General features: G+C 36.4%; 1 protein-coding gene and 1 pseudogene across 2 annotated transcripts; both read right to left on the reverse strand.

The window, feature by feature from the left end:
• Positions 1-3,064: 3,064 nt before the first annotated feature.
• On the reverse strand, positions 3,065-8,036 carry LOC146944726 (E3 ubiquitin-protein ligase UPL5-like; annotated as a pseudogene). The gene is made up of 3 exons (XR_015026052.1): positions 6,307-8,036; positions 4,661-5,247; positions 3,065-3,731 (listed from the first exon to the last, which is right to left on the reverse strand). The product of XR_015026052.1 is annotated as an E3 ubiquitin-protein ligase UPL5-like (transcript).
• A 2,390-nt stretch (positions 8,037-10,426) lies between these two features.
• On the reverse strand, positions 10,427-15,734 carry LOC146944727 (E3 ubiquitin-protein ligase UPL5-like). The gene is made up of 3 exons (XM_085743082.1): positions 14,013-15,734; positions 12,055-12,641; positions 10,427-11,045 (listed from the first exon to the last, which is right to left on the reverse strand). Exons 1-3 carry the CDS (start codon positions 15,622-15,624, stop codon positions 10,782-10,784), a joined length of 2,463 nt encoding a protein of 820 aa, XP_085599208.1. The 5' UTR covers positions 15,625-15,734; the 3' UTR covers positions 10,427-10,781.
• Between the last annotated feature and the right edge of the window lie 7,511 nt (positions 15,735-23,245).

The raw sequence follows: 23,245 nt of genomic DNA on the forward strand, positions 1-23,245 counted from the left end.
TTTGAACAGGCTGGTGTACATGATGTCGCACGAGGCCCCTGTGTCAATCAGGACTCGTCGGACATCTGCGTTGGCCATCGATGCTTGCACGAGCAAAGGGATGGCAGAATTTGAAGCTCCACCAGGAAGTTCTGAGTCATAGAACACCAGAGGCGGTCTTTCTCCGTGGTTGGAGGGGGCCATCAAGTTGACGCTCATGAGTTCCTCGAATTTTCTCTTCATGCTTCCCATGGAGATGTTTAGTGTTCCTCCCGTGATGACGTTAGCAGAGCGGAACTGCTCCCAGGTGCATGAGTAGGGGATGATTTCCACGTTGTCAGGGAAATCACCGAGATGTTCCACGAACATGACAATTGTTTTGCCAGGTTCAGAGCCGTCACCGATGAGTTCGACGGTCTTTCTTTCCGCTTCTGGATTCTTCACGAACTGCTTGAGCCGACCTCTTTGGATGAGGAGCTCAATAGCATCCTTCAGATGGATGCAATTGTCGGTGGTGTGTCTGTGGCATTTGTGGAATCGGCAGTATTTTGTTTTGTCGACCCCCTTCCTCTCCTGAGATGAAGCCTTTGGTGGCTTGATGCCAGCTTTTGTCAGATCAGCTACAGCGATCTCGGCGAGGATTTTCTCCCTATACATGGCCAAGGGAGTGTACTCGGTGAAGTGACTGTTGGGTCTTTTGCTTTCCCAAGTAGCTTTGCCTTCCTTCTTCTTCTCATGGAAGGGTTTTTTGGAGGATTCTGCAGCATGCTCCTCCTTCCTGGCCTTGTTGAGGCTGTCTGCATACAACTCTTCTTCGCATGCAATGTAGATCTTGGCGATCGCTAAGAAATCGTTGAGAGTCCTTGGGCGATCCAGGCGGACAACTTTCTTTACGGCTGTGCCCTCTCGCAGACCTTTGGCGATGAGGTACCGCTTCATTGTTTCATCGGCACCTCATACCTGAATAGCTTCTTTGTTGAACCTCTCGATATAGTCTCGGAGGGGTTCGTTTCTTCCTTGAAGCGGTGAAGTGGGTCATGAACTCGTAACAGAGGTCACTCCATTAGTCGATGGAGTTTCTCCTTAAGTTCTTAAACTAGGTGACAACTCCTCGTCTCAGTGTAGTGACGAAAAGCTTGCATTTGACGGCGCCTTGCACCGATCTATAAGTGAGAACTGCCTCAATGTTCTCGATGTGCTCGTCCGGGTCGGTTGTCTCGTCGTATGAGTCCATCTGCTGAGGTTTCTCCAGCCCGCGGGGAATAGGAGCTTCTCAGATGCGCAGTGTGAATGGACCGTAAGTGTTACGGTCGTTTCGGGCATCACGAGTGTCCTCGGAGCCAGAGGAGGACCAAGAGCGTCTGTTGCGTCTTGGCGGGGATCTCCTCGGGGGAGACCGTCTGGGAGGAGACCGCCTTGGAGGAGTTTGCCTAAGTGATCTCCTTCTCGTCGACCTCCTGGTGTAACTCTGAGATCTGACGCTTATTGAATGCCGAGGGGATCTGGAACGTGACTGGCGATGGCTCATCCCTCTTCTGCTACGTACTGGGGAAGGAGTCTGCTTGGTTAGGACAAGTTGGCGCGCTTGCTCCAGATCCATCAGACGTCGATTATGTTCCTCGATTAACGACGTTTGTCGTTGAACCGTGCAGAGCAGGTTGTTAAAGAGGGCGCCAGTTGGCGTGGCATCTTCAGGTGTCTCTGTAGGTCGTGGAGGACCCTGCAGAGGTCTTTGTTGGAGAGAAACTATGTGTGTTGGTTCCTCTCTGGGCGTGCCCACAGGTGAAGGTGAGGATGTCATACCATCCCGTTGAGGGATGCTTATCTCACTTCGTATCTGGGAGCTGGCACCAATGGCAGCCATGGTAGTTTTTTGGAAAGCTTTGATTTTTAGGTGTATAAAAACGGGGAGAGCTTATGATTCCCGCAGACGGCGCCATTGATCGTACCTGATCAGAAGGTGACTATCGGTGCTTTGAATGCGGTGGTTGTGACGGTGGTGGAATGCGTCAGAATGCTTCTTGGAGCGAATGGGGGGTGTGTATCTGCAGGCACTCCGACGCTCAAGTCAGTAGAGATCAGAGAGTGAGGGTTTAGAGGGAAGAGAGATTCTACCTTGGGGACTGCAGTGAGTCCCCTATTTATAGAGGTGGAGGGCTGTAGAGCCGTTGTAGTGGCACACCTGGCTCTGGCGGTTACGAAATTGTGGGAAGTGTAACCGCCAGAGAGTTTATTGCGGGAACGTGCAGAGAGACGTTGTTGCTCGTTTGAACCGGTCTCGCTCGCTCTGTGCACCCCCCTCGCAGAGAAGGGGTGTGTCGCAAGTAAAGTAGCCAAACATGGAGTTTGGGCTTTGGATTGTATTGGGCCTAAGTAAACGGGCCAAAGATCCTTTTGGCCGGTCCAGAACAATTTCCCTTAAAGAAATGATTAGTTTTGTTGATTTTGATGGTAAAATTAGTATCATTTGCTAAAACACCCTTATTAATTGTAGTTAGTGGAGTAGTTAAGTTGGATGAGATTTAATAAATAAGGCTATAACAATGGAAAAAAATAAATAAATGCTGCATTAGTATTTTAAAGTGACAATTATTTAAAAAAAAAAAAAATGGTAAAGAGACAATTATTTTGAGACGGAGGGAGTACTATTTAAACAACTCTGTCGTCTTCTCTATTTTGGATCGAACATGATCTCCTATGAGTCGTGTATTGAAGTGATCAACTGTAAGGTGATATGGTCTTGGGAAGGTTCCATGACTTTATCATAGTGTGTTAGTGTGTTTCTCTAGATTTGAATAAATGATTTTTAATTTATTTTACAAGTACTTTTGTCCTTGTCCAAACAGTTTATCATCTTATGTTTTTACTTGGAACAGAAGAAAAAATGGATTAGTAAAACTTCAGATTTTAAAGAGTGAAGAAGAACATAAGTTAACATCACTCCATAAATCACAGAGCTAAGAAAAATTGCACTTGCTTTCTTAACATTGTCAACAGAAAAAAAAATTCTTTCATGCAGTTTATGATATTAAATGAATGATAAAATATTGGGGCAGAAGAAGAATCAGGACGCATACACCAGAACTAAAGCTAATGATAAAGTAATTGTAAGAATTATAGAAATGCTAATTCTTAGTAATGGGGGAAGAGTTGCTCTTGGAGCATGATTGTCCTAACTTAAATGTCATAGTATGGCTAACCCAAATCTATCTACTAGAATGACCAAACACCAAAACTTCTTTCCTTCAATCCTGTTTTCTTGTCTCTTGACCCCTCATATAAACACTTTACATAAGATTAACGGCATCGCCACCCAGAATCAATTTGAGAAACAGAACTAGAAAGCCTCTCATATTTTCATTTTACCAAAAAAAAAAGGGAACAATTCATTCTATCCAAATGTACAAAGGTGACTTCTGGTATTTCTATGTGCAATCAAAAGATTCAAAACCACTTCTAACCTAATTGCAGCTGCATTCTATTCACTGTTATCGAGTACCGAAACTGCAGCTGATGTGCTCTTGAGTAATGATTCCAAGGCGATCTTGCATGATAGCCATAGAAGAATACGGGGGAAAGCACAGCTTGTAAAAACATGTGTGAGATGAGGGCAAGGGATTATCAGGTTGACTGGATTTGCAAATAAATAGACGGGAATTCAAGCCCTGGAAACCTTCAACTGGTAAATGTTTCACAGATGTCCAAAAGAACAGAAGAACCTTCTTTTGCTCCGCCGACATTCTTCCAACGATCTGCCAAGTTTTTTTGGATAAAATATAATATAAAAAAATTAAACACTGAGCAGCATCTCCTTGCAAATTTACATGATAAGTTATTTTAAAACCATTCCAGAAAGAATTATTTCAAAGACTTCAATAACTGCATGCTTTTTCTTAAAATAATAACAAAAGCTTTTTTTTTAATAATAAAAATAATGATATAAAAAAGTCGTAGGAACTAGGAACTTACTATGCAGATGAAAGGAAGTGTTGAAACTTTCACATTCTAGGATTTTTGAATTCATTATAACACTGGTTTTAACTAGATTCTGCAAAGGTAAATATGGCTGCACTATGGTATTCCGACCACGCTTCTTAAAAACACTTGGTTGTTGTTGTAAACAAAGTATCTATAATTATGATTTCATGCATCAGTAACAAAATCATGTTACTATTTGGAAGCATAAATGAACTAAGGGAGGCATTTATACAAAATGTAGAGCAAATCAAACCTCGAACCTAACACGGCTAGAAAATATGAATAATTTACACAAGCACAGAATAGAACTCTAACATGACTGATGACTAGGAAATAAGGAGAGGAGTAAATTCTATAAGTGGTTTTAATTTGAAACAAGGCAAACAATTCCGTCATGGAAATTGGTAAACTTTACAACTAATCAAGATTAGAGGACATGGAACACAGCAAGGACAACCTTAGAGATAACCATGTGTTGCCCAATAAAGCCACTCCTGCGTCCTGCCTATGAACTATTTAAATAGGGGGAAATTAATTTTGTTCTCTTTTTTTTTTTTTTGTCACAATTTAGTTTGTTCTTGAATATGAAAATAAATACAATAAATTTACACTCAACATAAAATGCAAGAAAAGAGGGAAAATAATAAATAGTGAAGATGAAGGTAAAGACAATGTGATCCCATAAGATTAGTATCCTACATACCTCCCAAAACCAAGATATCTGACGATCGTTCTCTTTATAGCCACGATACTTGGTATGCGCCTTCCAATCATCAACATTAATGTCATTTTCACTCCCATGCAGCATCCAATTAAAATCTTCAAGGTCTAAAAATTGGAAGAACTCTAGACTTGAGCCAGATATAATATCAGCAAAACCTTGGGCAAAATGTGATATCTGCTTGGATATGGATGTCACAAAACGATTCTGTATAAGAAGATGAACATACTTCTTCCTGTTCTTACTATCCACAACAAGGCTTTCTCCACCAGGGCAGAGCTCAATCATTTCCCTGTGTCCTAATTCCTCTACCTCTATAGAAAATGTCAGTCCTAATGCATCTGAATCAATATAATCAGCATCCATCTCCAATATTTGCTTGCAGCTGCTATACATTATAGGATCTGCATCCCGAATATCTTCTAAAGTAATAATATAGTTTCCAGCCAATTGCTTGAAAAATACACGATCAAAAACAATACCCACGTGCACCTTCTTCTTCAAAGCTAATGCAATAATACGCCCAGAGAAGATGAAGTACTTTAGGTGCAGAGCATTTACCATAGATGCTGCAGACAAGTAGAAGGAGAGTATACTAAGTATTAGAGATGTAAAAGTTTGTTGCATGTTGGTTAGATTAGTTGGAACGTAGTTGGTCTAATTTTCTATAAAGCCTCAATGGCTACTTGATGTAACACACTTCTCTCATAGTCAATATAATTTATATTTCACTTTTCTATACTTTCTTCTCAATTATGAGTTCTATCAAGAATTGTAATACTAAGTATGATTGCACAGAAGCTGTTCAATAATATCTATTGATAAAAAATATACGGTAAAACACATCAATATTCGCGAAAATAGCTAAGCAACCATAGTACCTAACATTAACAAATGAGAACTCAAGTTTTGTGACAAAATGCTAATGATCAGACATATTAGTATTACACAATCAAGAGTTAATAGGTGAACTGGCCCATCACGGTTCCACTTTAACACTTCTGTTACAAGGTTGTCATGTTTAATCAAATTTGAAAACCTCCCTGTTTTTGGCGAGTTGAAATACCTAAGGAAGCTGGGATATGCAGTTCTATTCAGGGAAATTGATTTTCTCCATTGAAATTCTCTCAATTTTTCACAATTGTTACATATCCACCACAAACTTAATCTTCTTTTTCTTTAAAATTTTATATTTCTTTTTCTCTCACATGTTTGATGGTTTATATTTAACAATTGAGAGACTTCCAATGGAGGGAATCCATTCCCTCTATTCAGGAAGAAAAAAGATGTTTCACAAGGAGGAGTCTTTTAAAATATTGAAAGTTAATGGAGCACCTCTACAACCCAGATGAATCATTGCTACTGATACAGAAATAAATGAGCTAACATCAACTAAACTATTGAGGTTTTTAAAGTCAGATGTTACTTATGAAGTAAGTAGTCTTGAACCCTTGAACATGCATTTACACTAATAAATATCATTTTGTAAACATTCTATAAATCTTATCAAATTTATGTTTCATTTGAAAGGACACGAGAACAATGTACTTGTCATTGAAAAATACTTGGAAAGCATGGTAAGCAGAAGAGAAAAATTACACATTTAGATATATCTAAACAAAACTCACCAGTATTAGGAAAAAATCTCCTGTGGTCAGTTGGACATGCCACAAAAAGAGCATTTTTTGGATTAAATATTTCCTGACACACCAAAACAAACCACTCCCTCAGTACACCCGGTCCTGTAGCTTTCTCAGTCTTGAAAGCCATAAACAGATCACCCTGCAGTGATTTAGGCATAGCTCGTGATATGTACCCAAAAGATTCAGCCAAAACCTGAGACCTGTCAATAAGCATCTCATATCCCATTATTTTATCTTTCAAGTCAGGGAATAGCATCATCGCCAAATGCCTCTTGGATTCAAAATCAGTCACAATTCTGTTCTCAAGAAGCCACCGATGATCATCAGTTTTCTTCACGTACCGAACAATCATATGAGGTAGCACATTTTTTCGACCCAAGAAAAGACCCCAAAACTGTTCTTGTGCACCGCTATAGAACTTGGAGATGTGAAACAATTCCTTAAGAATAATAAGATAACAATTATGGAGAACATCCCATTCGCCTTTTCCACGTTTCTTGTTAACCAAGCAATCTTCCATGACTTGAAGGCACTCGTCCATTTTGCTCAATAACTTAATAAATACAATATGAAGTTGATCAGGTACTCCTGAAAACAAGGGATCATCCTCATAGCAAATATCACAATTCAAAGATTCATAGGATGTTGCTTGCTCCTTGGCGAATCCCATCCTCAAAGCGCAACAAAATTTAACAAAATCAAAAACAACTTTGTACGAAAGCCCCCTTTTAGTGGGACAATTCATACTCAAATCCAAAAACCTCAACAACCCATCTGCGATCTCGCGAACACAGTCAACAACACCCCGAAGCAAAACCTTCATTTTAAGATTCATAATGGGAACACCACCAACAAAATCAATAATTCCGCAAAACCATCCCGACAACAAACATACAAAGGATGATCACACTTACACCCGACCCCTCTAAGCAATTCACAAAACTCCAACAACACTTCAAGGTAAGCACCTTGCAACGTTTTGCACTTCAATTCTAAACAAGCTTTCACGAAATTCCTAATAGACGAATCAGCAATGCTTGCATTACTTTCGTAAGGGGACTTATAAAGAGCTACCAACAGAGAAGGAATTTTCATAATCTTGAAAACATAGAAGGAATTATTCATATCCTTTGTAAAGTGTTTACAAAAAATTATGGAAGCACCAACCACTGATTCACCTCTACAGAGTTTGAGAATCATTGAAACAATATCATCTGTAGAATTCCACACTACAGAACGGCCTATACTCCTCAACCAATTGAAGATTTGCGTCGTTTTCGATGCCGCATTCGCTGAGACTCTGTTGTTGTTGAAGCTGTTTTCCTCTGTATATCAATCGTTGATATTCAATTGGAATTTTGGTTTTGGATGAAATTTGTTGGAGAATAGATTCCACCGTGTCTTCTCTTGAAGCATGAATGACCAAGGCGTTACATTTCCACATCATGCGAACGAAGAATTGCAACTGTGACGACGTCGTTTTGCTGTCGTTGAATTTGAGCTCCGGGGAATGGTTGTTGTGGTGGTCGGCGGTGGCGCCATAGAAACAACCGCCGATGAGGGTTTTAATGATCGATGACATTGACGTTAGCGCTCACCGCCGTCAACGACGGCGGAAATGGTGGTGGGTGAGAGGGAAACTACAGTGACAACACCACCGAACTGACACTTGGCTCTATAGGAACTTTACGAATAAGCAGCAGAAAACGGACACTTTTTTTAATGAATAGGTTTAATTGATAGCAAGTGAATAAAATATAGATATTTAAAGGATAAAAAACTTATGTGCAGTTGTGTTCAAACTTGTGGAATTTTAGTTTTGATTAAAATTATAATTACTTGACATTGAAAAAGGTGAATTTTAGCTATTAGGCTATTGACACAAAAAAAATAAAAAATTATTACAATTCCATCAGATGAAGTGGTAAAATGCAATATCGATGCAGCAATTTTTAACGAGCAAGGATGATATGAGGTCGATATGTGTCTTAGATGGGAGTTCATTGGGGCGAATACAACTTGGTTTAAAGGTCTCCCACAATCCAACGAGGTGAAAGCAAGAGATTTAAAAGAATCGATAAATTGGTTTGGTAATTTGAGGTTATCTTCGGTGTCTATCAAACTTGATTTTTTTTTTGAAGGAATCAAACTTAATTGTAAGCAAGTGGTTGGCGGCATCTCTAGCAATCTAAGCACCAATTTCACATTCGGCGCTATTTTGAATGGTTGCAAAGCTTCACTTCTGAATTATCAAAACTTTAACATAAGTTTCATTAAAAGACAAACGAATAATGTTTCCCATTTGTTAGCCTGGACGTTATTATCTTATCCTAGTTCTCAGGTTCATGATTATATGTCATCTTATATTACGATTGTTGTTATCAATGAAATGAGTTGAATTTAGTTTGGGGTGCTTAAATAATTTTTGTTTGTACACTATTCATTTTATAATTAATAACTTTTAAGTATTAAATTGACATATGAGTTTATTAAGTATTAATTATAACCCATTTGGGGTTGGCCTAGTGGTTGGCTTAGGATCTTGGAGTTTGCTCCTCTCAAGGTCTCAGGTTTGATTCCCACTGGTGTCAATTTCGGTGGGCAAGTTCATACAGAGTTTGCTCTGGCTTAGAACGGGGCCCCGCAAGTGGGCGGTGAGATTGGTCCCCTCAGATTAGTCGGTCCTTGGATCGGATACCGAGTTTTTTTTTTAAAAAAAAGTATTAATTATAAAATAAGTAGTGTACAAACAAAATTTATTTAAGCATCCCAAACTAAATTTGTATATATATTTATATTTATCTCTCTCCAAAGATATTAGCGAAAGTTCAAACTCAAAATCTCCTGATCTAAGACATGTATTAAATTGACATATATGAGTTTTTATTTTGATTCCTTGCGCAAGTTGTAATTAATTTAATATGTTGAGGGAGCGTTTGACCCCAACTCATTTTGAATTTTAAAGTTATTTTTAAACTAAAGCTAAAAGAACATCTTTAAAAGTAAAGTTAAAGTTGTTTGGTAATTATAACTTTTTAAAACTTAAAATATACTTTAAATCTAACAAGAGTGTGGTAAAATATGTTATAAATGTTAATTTTTTTTTGGCAAAATTATAATTTTAGTCCCTTAACTTAATTTCAAATAATAGTTTGGTCTTTTATCTTTTTTCTTTAATGCAATTTTGTCATTTGGTCCATTTGCATATTGATTTTCAAGCATCAAATCTAAGATTTATATCAAAACATAGACGAAAGACCATATATTTGAAGATTGAGAGGCCATGAGAAAGAAAAAAATCATGGATTTAAAGCTTGAATATTCATATGTAAATGAACCAAATGAATGAAAGACCATATATTTGAAGACCGAGAGGCCATCAGAAAAATAAATAATGGATTTGAAGCTTAAATATTCATATGTAAATGAACCAAATGAACAAATATGCAACGAGAAGATAAATGACCAAATTGTTATCTTAAATTATGATAAGAGACTAAAAATGTGATTTGACCTTTTTTTTTTATGACAAAATGTATAATTTTATTATAGTATATTATCATACTTTAATTTCACTCACAAAGCAAAAGACATCAAGTTTCTCATACTTTAATTTCACTACACACCAATTTCCCCTACTCACCTTTATCTTATGCTCAGCTATCAAGGGTTTCCAAGCATCAATTCTGACTCTCAACTTCATGTAGGTCCTCCAAAAACTAGTATCATCCATCATTCTTGTCATATTCTACAAACTCACCAATGTTGTTTGCTATAGGCCGACCTACACTCTCTAACACAAGACGTACAGGAAGATACGGATTTGCACCCAAAAATCTACATGAAAAGGGGTATATCCTCCAAAGCTTTGCCAATCTTGACTCTATCCACCACCAATAGATAATTTTCGAAATTCCACGGACCCTTCTTGAGCACAACCACCATGTAAGATCACGAGAAAATTGAAACAAGAAAAGACCAGGTTCTGCTTCCTTAACTCTGCTAGTTGGTAACCAGATTACGGCACTAGCAAGTATTGAGAATGCACTACTAAGTGGTGTGCATTTCTAAAATAGAAATTTGATGATCCTAAGAAAAATAGAAATTGATATATAACATTGATTTTCTTGATGATTTTGCATATTTACAACCTCAAAAGTCTCGGTCACTCAAGCTTCAAACGAGAAGCCAAATTTAAAAGAGTGAGCCCGTTATTATAAGTTAACATCACACATAAATCAATATAGAATGAAGAAACTTCACATAAGATCAACAACATTGCCATCCAGAATCGATTTGAGAAACAGAACTAACTAATAAGCTATCTCAAATAATCATTTCTACAAAAAAAGGAATAATCCTATCCTAAATCTTTACAAAGGTGAGTGATGGTATTTCTATGCGCAATCAAAAGATTCAAAACAACTTCTAACCAGATCGGAGGTGTATTCTATTCACCGTTATGGAGCACCAAAACTGCAGCCGATGTGTTCTTGAGTAATGATTCCAAGGCGATCTTGCATGATAGCCATAGAAGAATACGGGGGAAAGCACAGCTCATAGAAACAAGTGTGAGATGAGGGCAAGTGATTATTAGGTTCACTGGATTTGCAAATGAATAGACAGGAATCCAAACCATGGAAACCTTTAACTGGTAAATGTTTCACAGATGTCCAAAAGAACAGAAGAACCTTCCTTTGCTCTGCTGACATTCTTCCAACGATCTGCGAAGTTTTTTTTTAACAGAATATATTATCAAAAAAATAAACGCTGAGTAGTATCTCCTTGCAAATTTAAATGATGTTATTTTAAAAAACATTCAAAAAAGAATCATTTCAAAGGCTTCAATATAACCACATGCTTTTAATTAAAATAGTATCTTAAACCATTTTTTTAATAATATAAATAATGATATAATTAAGTCATAAGAACTTCTATGCAGACTTATTGTATGTGAACATAAGATGGAAATTTTTGACACTTCTACACTCTAGCAATTTTGGAATTCATTATAACAATGATTTTAACAGGATTCTGAATATGTAAATATGGCTACATTATGGTATTTTAGTGTTGAGTGGTCCATATTTGAACTCAATTTATAACAGAGCATGATATTTATGGTGATGTTTGATCCATCTAGCCGACCACAACTTAATGGAAAAAATTCTTGGTTGTTGTTATAAACAAAGTATTAAAATTGTGATTTCATGCATCAGCAACAAAAACATGTTACTATTTGGAGGCATAAATGAACTAAAGGGAGACATTTATACAAATGTAGCAAATCATAACTTGAACCTAAATTAATAGGGCTAGAAAAAAGAAGTAATTTAAACAAGCACAGAATTTAACTCTAGCATGACTGATGACCAGGTAAGGATAGAAGTAGATTTCAAAAGTGGTTTATGTGAAACAAGGCACATAATTCCATCATGAAAATGGGGAAACTTAACAAGTAATCAGGATTAGAGGACACGGAACACAGGGAAAGCCTTAGAGAGCACCATGTTGCCTAATAAAGCCACTGCTATCTTTAATTTTTTATTTTATTTTGAGGGACTACCTTTTTATATAGGGGGAAATTGATTTAGTTTGTTCTTGAATATGAAAATAAATATAATAAATTTACACTCGCCAAAGAATTTTAAAAAAGCAGGAAAAGGGGGGAAAATAAAAAATAGTGAAGATAAAGAAGACAATGTGATTCCATAAGATCAGTGTCCTACATACCTTCCAAAACCAAGATATCTGACGATCATTCTTTTTATAGCCACGATACATGGTACGTGCCTTCCAATCTTCAACAGAAATGGCATTTTCACTCCCATGCAGCATCCAATCAAGATCTTCAAGGTCTAAAAATTGAAAGAACTCTAGCCTTGAGCCAGATATAATATCAGCAAAACCCTCGGCAAAATGTGATACCTGCTCAGATATGGATTTCACAAAACGATTATGTATAAGAAGATCAACATATTTCTCCCTGTTCTTACTATTCACGACAATGCTTTCCCCACCAGAGCAGAGCTCAATCACTTTCCTGTGTCCTAATTCCTCTACCTCTATAGAAAATGTCAGTCCTAATGCATCTGAATCAATATAATCAGCATCCATCTCCAATATTTGCTTGCAGCTACTATACATTATAGGATCTGCATCTCGAATATCTTCTAAAGTAATAATATAGTTTCCAGCCAATTGCTTGAAAAACACACGATCAAAAACAATACCCACATGCACCTTATTCTTCAAAGCTAATGCAATCATACGTCCAGAGAAGCTGAAGTACTTTAGGTGCAGAGGATTTACCTTAGATGCTGCAGAAAAGTAGAAGACTATACTAAATATGATTGCACATAAGCTCTTCAATAGTATCTATTGATAAAATATATTCAGCAAAATACGTCAATTCTAGTATGTCACAATGTCTCCTGATCCAGCGAGTTAAATTAAACAATGGGAACTCTAGTTTTGTGACAAAATGCGAATGATAAGACATATTAGTGTTACATAATCCAGGGTTATGCAAATGATAAGACATATTAGTGTTACATAATCCAGGGTTGATTGGTGGAATTGCCCATCATAATTCCACTTTAACACTTTTTCCCCCCTTCCTATCTCATTCCATGCATTTCAATTGATCATGCAGATTTAGATATGTATAAATCATAGATAAAAATACTATTTTTTTAATGGCAAATGTTAGTATGTTAATTGTTATGTTAGTATTTTTCTCCTTGTGAGGACTTGAACCCTGGACCCTCAACTCCTTTAATCCCTTAGCTGAAATCAGTTGAATTACCCAACCCCCCAGATAAAAAAAATAGTATGAAGTTATAACGATGCTTTGAACTTTGAATGTCAAGATTTTGGTCTGCTAGCTAGCATCCCAACGAACATTCACTTCTAAAGTTGAAAGTCATTAGGATAAGGTTGGGTTGCAGGAAAATTGTAATACAACTCGCATAAAAATTGACACTTAGACATAGCAAACTAGTAGGGAAGAGAAAACATTAGAATTATGTAATAACTGAGTCCATCCCTTGAACACATAAGAGTAATTGCCAAAGAGCAATTACCATAATCATTAGATGGACAGAGTACATTACATGTGACTGCGATCAATCAATTCTTGACAACCTTCTGTTGCAAGTAAGGATGTCATGTTTGATACAATCTGAACACCTCCCTATTTTTGGTGAGTTTAATCACCTAAGGCAGCCAGGATATGAAGTTATATTTCAGGAGAAAAAGAGGTTTCACTGGGAGGATTCCATGAAAAAACGGAAAGTTAATGGAACACCTCTACAACCAAGAGGAATGATTGCTCCTGGTACAGAAATAAATGAGCTAACCTCAACTAAACCATTAGGGTGTTTACTCTACCATGAAGTTTACTGCCTTTCAGCTGAAGTCTAGCACTTCACTGCTGTTAAATTCTGATGTTAATAAAGTAGGTACTTTGTGTTATTATTTTGCAGAAGAGTTTTACGCCCTTGAACACTATATTCTACTATCCTAACTCCTAAGAAATACTATCATTTTGTAAACATTCTATAAAGCTACTCAAATCTATGTTTCTTTTGAAAGAATACAATAAAAATGTCATTGGCATTGAAAATACTCCAATTGTATGGCATGCAGAAGAGTAAAATTATGCATTTTGAATTCAAAACGAAACTCACCAGCATTAGGAAAAAATCTCCTGCGGTCATTTGGACATGCCACAAAAAGGGCATGTTCCGGATTAAATATTTCCTGACACACCAAAACCAACCACTCCCTTATTACACCCGGTCCTGTACCCTCCTCGTTCCTGAATTCCATAAATAGACCATCCTCCAAAGATGTAGAATTAGCTTGTGATATGTACTCGAAAGATTCAGCCAAAAGCTGAGACCTATCAATAAGCATCTCATATCCCAACGATTCATCATTTAAGTCGGGGAACATCATCATCGCCAAATGCCTCCTGCATTCAAAATCAGTCACACTTCTGTTGTCGAGAACCCACCGATGATCATCAGTATTCTTCGAGTACTGAACAATCATATGAGATAGCATACTTTTGTGACGCAACAAAACTTCCCAAAACATCTCTTTTGCACCGCTATGGAGCTGAGATATGTGATACAATACCTTCAGGATTATAATATAATGAGACCACCCATTATTGATAACGGCCCCATCACCTTTTCCATGTTTCTTGTTAACCAAGCAATCCTCCATGACTTGAAGGCACACGTCCATTTTGCTCAATAACTTAATAAATACAATATGAAGTTGATCAACTACTCCTGCAATCAAGGGTTCCTCTTCGTAACAAATAGTGCAATTCAAAAATTCATCGGATGGTGCTTGCTGCTCGGCCAATCCAATCCTTAAATGGCCAGAGAATTTAACAAAATCCATAACAACGTTAAACGAAAGCCCCTCGCCCGTGGGACAGTTCATACTCAGATCCAAAAACCTCAACAACTCATCTGCGATCTCGTAAACACAGTCAAAAACACCCCGAAGCATTACTTCTCCTTTAGGATTCTGAAAGCTAACACGACCAACAAGCGTCAACAAAGATGCAAAACTATCCCGGCAAAAAACATACAGAGGATCATCATACTTACACCGTGCCCTTCTAAGCAATTCACAAAACTCCAACAACACTTCAAGGTAAACACCCTGCAACTTTTTGTCCTTTAAATCTAAACAAATTCTCACAAAATCCTTAATCACGGAATCAGCAACACACGCATTTTCATACTGTGACATATAAAGTGCTACCAACAGTGAAGGAATTTCCATAAACATGAAAACAGAAAAATATTCAGAATCATTGATGTAATCTGTAAAATGATCATCAATAATTCTCGAAGCACCAATTACCAATTCACCTCTACAGAGCCTGAGAATCAAAGAAACAATATAATGTGTGGCTTTCCACACTTTAGGACACGCTGTACTCATCAAGCGTCCAACCAATTGAAGATTTGCATCGTTTTCGATGCCGCATTCGCAGAGACTCTGTTCTAGACTAAGCTGTTTTCCTTTGTAAATTAATCGTTGATGTTCAATCGGAATTTTGGTTTTAGATGAAATTTGTTCGAGAAGCGATTTAATTGTTTTTTCTCTATGAGCATGAATCACTAAGGTGTTACTGTTCCACATCATGCGGACGAAGAATTGTAATTTCGATGATTTCGTTTTCGTGACCTTTTTCATCTTCGAAGACGAGGATGTGAGTTTTGGGGAGTGGTTTTTGCGGTGGTTGGCCGTGAGAATTTTGGTGGTTGGTGACATTTATGAAAGTCACTGCCGCCGTCAGCGGAGATAGTGATTAGTGAGAGGAAAGCTAAGTAATCGGCGACCGTTACAGAGTGAAACAAGTGTGTGTTGTCTTTTTGTCAAAAAAAAAAGGGTTAAATATGTTTTTGGTCCCTACATTTTGCACGACTTTGAAGAATAGTCCTTACATTTCAATAAATGTTTTTAAAATCCCTACATTTTTTCTCCGTTATCATAAATAGTCCTTGCCGTTAATTTTCTAACAGGACGCTGACGTGGCAGATGGTGGCCCCAATTATTTTATGATGTGGCAAATAATCAAATACACATAGATGTATATGTGGCAGTAATGGGTCCCACACATTAAATGAATGTAAATTAATATTATTAGTGTTAATTTGTAGTTAATTTAATTAATTATTTTTTTGGTAGTGTAGTTAATTTAATTAATTAACACAAAAGACAAAATTAAAACCAAAAAAGAAGAAAATGGAGTCCCTTCATCGTAACAAACACCTCCACCAGCAGCTTTTCTGGGCAAACCTTGAAGAACCTCACCCAACAAGCCCTCTTGCACAGCCTTTAACATCTCTTCTTCATCATCATATATTGCATTTCCATTTCACTCTCATAACTCATAAGCCTAAACCCTTTTTCTCTTCACCTTTCCCTTCTAAAAACAACAAACACACAGATCTTTGTTTCTACTATTTCACCTACGACAATTCTAAAGCCGGATTTCGACCTAACATCATTGTTCTTCCCGACATCAAACACCACCACTGATCGACCTACCGTTGTAGGTCCCACAACCTCTCCTCTTCAGCCAGACGCAATCCTCGCTTGGTTTCACGGCGAGTTCGCCGCTGCCAACGCAATCGTCGACGCTCTATGTTCTCATCTCTCTCACCTATCCTCCGCCGTTGATTACATCAATGTTTTCGCCCCTATCCATCGTCGTAGACTCCATTGGATCCAAATCTTTCAGATGCAGAAGTATCATTCCATAGCTGATGTCGCTCTTCAGCTAAGAAGGAGGAAGGGGGAAGTTATATGAGGGTAGAGATCGAGAAGGAAGGAAGAAGAAGAAAGTTAGGAAAGGAGAGATCGCAGAAGAGGAAGAGGAAGAAATTTGGGAATTTAGGGGTTTGAATCCACTATGAAATGGGTTGGATCCATGGGTCGGGTCTTATTTGACCCATCTCATTCAGCCCAATCCAATAAAAAACGGTAAAAAAATAATAAAAAATGCCACATCACCATTCCGTTTGGTGACTGGGCATAAATTGACGGTAAGGACTATTTATGATAACGGAGTAAAAATGTAGGGATTTTAAAAACATTTATTAAAATGTAGGGACTATTCTTCAAAGTCGCGCAAAATGTAGGGACTAATAACATATTTAACCCAAAAAAAAACAAAAAAAAAAAATGTTTGTTGTCTTGTGTGCCTCCTTATATATACACACCGTTGTTAAGACCATCTCCTATTTTTAATTGAGTGAATCATCAATTTCGTCCCTGAATTTACACGAATCGTCCAAATTCGTCCCTCAATTTAACGAAATATCAAAATAGTTCCTGAGTTTGTCAGACGTCCATCAAAATGGTTCCTCCGTTCAAATGCTCCGTGACATGTTGTGTTGTCTTATACACTTGTCAACAAGAAACCCACGTGTACAAGGACCAATTTGATGGACGATGAAAATTTCAGTTTTCACTTTTGAACTTCAATTTTTTTCTGTTTTTCCAGTTTTACCCCTCTTTTACCCTTACCTTCCACCCTCAGATTTCACTCTTTTCACATCAAACTCGTCCCTGACCTTTCTCCTTCCCGCTAAAACCTTCACCATCTTCACCTCTCCAAAATAATCATCATCTTCTGCGATCAATGTTGGATTTTTGAAGGAAGAATTCGTTTGTGGTTAAGGTAACGTCGTTTCTCTTCTTTTTCTTTTTCTCTGTTCGTTTTCACCCATTTTTTGTCCGTTTTTTTATTTTCGTTTTCAGTTTTTTCATTTCGTTTTCAACTTTAAACTTCATTTGATTTTGGTTTGTTGTTTGTTTGTTTGTTTGTGAGTGTTGTGTTTTTGAGACGGTTGTTTAGATTATTCATTTTAGGGTTTTTAGTTTAAGACTTTAAAATTTGATTTTTTTTCCTGGTTGGTTACTAAAATTGATGAAGATTAACTTAACAATGAATGAAATTATTGATTGATTAAAACAATTTCTGAAAAGGGTTTGCATTTTGATGTTGTTTTGTTTGTGTTTAAGACTAATGTTGCCAAAATCCGTAGGATGGAAGACAATATCACACTAATCCTGCATCAAGGTGGTGGTTTAAAGCAAGATGAGTATCAGAGGCTACGATATGTTCGTGGTGAATTCCGTGTTTGGGAAAAAATGGATTCTGATGAGTTATGTTTGTGGGACATTGCAGAGGCTACTTCAACGATCACATTGATTTTTGTTTATATAATTCAAGGACTTGTTTGATGGTTTTTTAATATAATGTAGGGATCAATTTGATAGTTAGACAAATAATTCAGGGACTAATATGATGGTAAAATTATTACAGAAATGCTACATTTCATTCATCTTCAACCTCTTTTCATTACAACTCTACACACATCACCATTAAACATGGAGCTTGAAGATGAAGCTTGACTTTGATAACTCATTTTGACCATATGCCCACTCCCCATCATTTCGGATTCAATTTGAACAATTTTTCTTGAAGAAATTTTGGGGATTCTGGTTTTCGGATTCAATAAAAAAAAATTAGGGTTTGGAGTTTTTTGAATTGGGGACAACCGTTACCACTAATTATTGGAATAAATTTTGGGGATTTTGGAGTGTATATTAAAGATTGTAAAATTAGGGTTGCAATTTTATATATTTGGGGAAGAAAGAGCCGTTTGGGAAGAAAGAAAGAGCCGTTGGGGAGGAAAGAACATTTTCTGCAAATCAATCAATTTCGTCCTTGGAAATTTTGGTCACTATCAGTCAGTTTGGGAAGAAAGAAAGAGTCGTTGGGGAGGAAAAAACATTTTCTGCAAATCAATCAATTTCGTCCTTGGAAATTTTGGTCACTATCAGCCAAATTAGTCCCTGCTTATGTGGCATCTGACATGTGAGAGGTTAACGACCACGTCAGCACCGTTAACACTTCAATTGGACGGAGGGACTAAATTGATTGACATTTTACAAATCCAGGGACTATTTTGATATTTTGTTAAATTGGGGGACAAATTTGGCCGATTTGTGGCAATTCAGGGACGAAGTTGATGATTCACTCATTTTTAATGCGTTAATTCATATAAATTATATAAATTAGGAACAATTTATTATGAACTACTTTTTTTTTTTTTTGAAACAAAGGGCTTTAAGGCCGAGAAAAGAGAAAACTAAACAGAGATGAATCTAGAATCGCTATTCCCATAACATCATCTAACAACATATAACTTAGCCTAGTTGGATACTACTTATACACACGCAACCCAGACGCATGCTCACAACCCATGTTTGAAATAGCGTCTGCACACAAATTCGCCTCATAATAAGAATGACAAATCTTCACTCCCCACTCCAAAGCAAGCACTCGACGAATTTCTTGAATGAGACGCCAACCAACAACACTTCCATCCTTAGTTGTCTACAGAGTCCGCACCACCACACTCGAATCAACGTGTAACTCAACCTTCACAAAACCTTTCTCTCTAGCAATTCGGAGACCATCAATGACTCCCCAAAGCTCTTCTAAATACGCATTACATCTACCCAAGTTACGGGAAAAGCCACTAATCCACTTCCCTTCAACATTTCGAAAAAGCCCTCCACTACCAGTTGAAATATCTCTTTTACTAGCCTCATCTGTATTCAGCCGAATCCAACAATCATCTGGTTTCTTCCACATAACATCAACTTTCACTCGATGCTTAGTATGCCCACCCACAACACTATTATCCGCTTTCTTATATTGTTGTACCTAACCCATAATACTACGCCAGAGATGGCTGGGGTGAACTCGAGCATCACTATGCACTTCTCTATTGCGCCACATCCACATAAAATGACAACTAGTTCCCCACACATAACCCCAACTATCCGCCCCCGTCCTTTCCAAGCTTCTTATATAGGTTCATATGTATCCATCCTTGCAAATTCTCAGCATAGAAGTTCGCACGCACTTCAATTTTCAGTAAATTGCATCAAACACTTTTTGCTAGGGGGCAATCATGCAGAACATGCAAAACATCCTCCACATTATCGACACAATGATGACACCAAGGCTCACCAATATGCATTTGACTCTTGCGAAAGCTATTAATCAACCGATCATGGCGAATGAACTAGATAAAACTTCGAGTACGTTCAGGAATTTTAAGACTCCAAATCCTCAACCACGCTGGGTCCCAGCTGGCATCGTTAAACTTGCACAACATCGTATATTCCGAAGAAATAACAAACTATCCATCAGCAGTGCCACGCCAGGTCCTTCTATCCATCTCAATTCCAGTGCTAGGCGGAATCACATAATGCAATTTACTAATAATATTGGCAGGTAACCATGAATTCAAAACTCCAACATTCCAGCAGTCATGCACATCAACTAAATCTTTAACCATCATGTTTTGCATACGATTAGGCACCATAATACCAAGCTCCTCAATCGATTGGCCGAGACGCAACAACCTATCTATCCAAGCATTCACCAAACTCCCATCACCAATGGCCCAAAATTCATACATGTTAAAATCATTCCAAATTGTGACAAAAATTTTCCACAAACTAAAATCGTTCCCTTTCGCACTAACACGATCAAAATTGGGTTGATCTCTACCATATTTTCCGCGAATCATGTCAATATAATATAAATTTTTATCTTCTTCAAAAAAAAATATAAATTTTTATCTTGACACCAATAATATGATATTCTTATATATAAATTTATCCAAACGTATAATTATAGATTAAGTGTCCATTTGCATTGACAATTTTTTGAGTTTATTAAAAATAATTTATGCAAATAAATAAACTCTTATTGATTTATAAGTTTTATGTAATAAAAATTGTATTTTCAGAAACTGTTTTTTATAAATTACATTGAAAAATTTATGACTAATACATAAACACTTTTAATTTGTAAAAGTTGTTTTGGATAAGCTCAAAATTAACCTAATTCAAATGGGTGTTAGCGCAAGTGTACACATTTTTATTTGGGTAAAAATAACCACTTGTCACTATTCAAACAATTTTTTGAATGTTTTATTGAAAATAAAAAATTGGGTGCAATTTACTAAATTATCCTTCGTTTTAAATTGGTTGAATGAGGGCAAGTAATTCTTTTATCCAAATGAAATATACACACTTACTAACTTAAATCTGAATATTTTTTTAAGAAAAATCTTAATGTTTTTAGATTGGTGTAGTTACAACTATATATATATATATATATATATATATATATATATATATATATATATATATATATATATATATCAATCAATTAATCAATCAATCAATAGTATATATATAAAGTATCTCTAAAAAAAAGTATATATATAAAGTAAGGTTTTTTATGTCACATGTCGCTTTCACATTTATTCTCAATATATTTATTATTTTTTCTATTTTCTAAAACTAATATTTTTATTTGGCATAAATATCTTAACAAATTTCATAAATTATTTTGATCTTATCAACTAAATATTTTTTTGCTGTATATATATAAAGTAAGGTTTTTTATGCCACATGACGCTTTCACATTTATTCTCAATATATTTATTATTTTTTCTATTTTCTAAAACTAATATTTTATTTGGCATAAATATCTTAACAAATTTCATATATTATTTTGATCTTATCAACTAAATATTTTTTTGCTTAAATAAGTAAAAGGTCCTTGTAAGTTCAAGCATTTTTTGTTTTAGTCCCTGTATCTTTTTTTGTTGCGAAACAACCCTTATAATTACCAAACATTTTGAAAGTCGTCCCTGCCGTCAGATTCCATGAAAAAAATGCATTGCTGGCTAACGGACATCTACGTGGCACTTGATGATATGGCAACTGGTGCCAACTGGTATAAGTAGAGGGAATAAAACCAAAAACGTATTTTTACATAGTGATGTAATTAAAAAACGTAATCAATAATTTTTGAATTTTAAAAACCACTCTTTCCTTCTTCCTCTCTCTGATCTTTCTTTATTCTTCAATCCTTCCATGCTCACCATTCAATTGCTTGCACCCTAAAACCCATTTCCTTCACCAATCACTAAAATCTAAAATTAATTGGATCCAAATACTAAAAAAAATCTAAAATTGAAACACAACAATTCATCAATTTCTTCCTCCATTGAAAAAGAAAAGGCATAGAACACAACCCAACATGGCAGAATAACACAATCCAAAATGGCAAAACTAAAATTCAAAAAAGAAAAGGATTGAGATGGTGGAAACGTAGACATGTTATCTTCCTTCTCTTCTCCCATTTCCAATTCCAAACATATGCAACACAACAACACTTATTCTCCTTCTCCCATTTTCACCATGACATAATCACCCCTAATTGAATCACCATCATCCACTCCTCCACGCCTCCCACGCAAACGAACACGTTCTGTTGCATTTTTCGAGCCACTTCAGATCTATGTTGAACAAACAAGGATGGTTTTGGATGCTCTCACTTTAGTTCTTCCATTAAAGTTTGAATTTGAATTCAAATATGATATTATTGATGTGAATGATTTTGTATAAGTGTCAAAGAGGGTCAAAGAAAAAAGGGTTGCAGAGAGAAAAATATTAAAATGGTGATTTTTTTTCCTGGAAATGGTGAGAGTAAACTAACCATGGAGGATTGAAGGAAAAGTATTGTAATTGATTTTATGGGTTGATTTTGCAAAAGAAGAAGAGGTGCGGTTGAATGTTCAATGAAGGGAAATGTGCAGTGAAAATGGATTAGTGGAACTAGAAGGAGAAGAGGGGTGATGATAATTCAAGGTAATTTTTGTTGAGCTTGTGTGTTGTTGTTTTTTTTTTTTTGGTATGAAGATTATGTTGAAAATGATGAAGGAGAAGAGGAAAGAAGATGAAGAAAGAAAAAAAATAGTTGTTGATGATTATAATTTAATAGGTTTTTCATGTTTGCGTTTTTTCAATTTCATCCCTCTACAATTTTGCGTTTTTGGTTTTAGTCCCTCTAATCACAACACTTATCATCTCTCATGCCACATAAGCGTGTTTTGCCAACTCAGCAAGTGACACGTAAGCCTCCGTTAGCCATCACAACTTTTTTTTTTAACGGAAGTTGACATTAGGGACCAATTCCAAAAAGTTAACAAGATACTAGGGTTGTTTCACAACTAAAAAAATACAAGGACTAAAACCAAAAACGCGCGAACTTACAGGGACCTTTTGTAACAACCCGATTTTCGCTAGATTTATTTTATTATTATGTGTGTTTATATGTGCTTGTTTGTGAGTATTTGTTTCTGTGTGTATTTTATTCCAGGATTAGTGGATTTTGGCTTACGTAGGGTATTTTAGTCAGTTTAGACTTAGGGACATTTTGGTCATTTTGTGAGCAAGGTAAAGTAGTCGTTTGGTTACGAGAATTATTTAAGTGGGAATCATTATT

This window comes from Medicago sativa, chromosome 2 (genome assembly GCF_051527215.1).
Source record: "Medicago sativa cultivar Bolivia chromosome 2, Bolivia_mono, whole genome shotgun sequence".
NCBI classification, from domain to species: domain Eukaryota; kingdom Viridiplantae; phylum Streptophyta; class Magnoliopsida; order Fabales; family Fabaceae; genus Medicago; species Medicago sativa.

Coding starts and splice junctions, on each gene's coding strand:
- LOC146944727 (XM_085743082.1), bottom strand. CDS start 15,624: ATGTCACCAACCACCAAAATTCTCACGGCCAACCACCGCAAAAACCAC. Junction 12,642..14,012: donor GAGATTTTTTCCTAATGCTG/GTGAGTTTCGTT, acceptor ACTTTTCTGCAG/CATCTAAGGTAAATCCTCTG. Junction 11,046..12,054: donor AGATATCTTGGTTTTGGAAG/GTATGTAGGACA, acceptor AAAACTTCGCAG/ATCGTTGGAAGAATGTCAGC.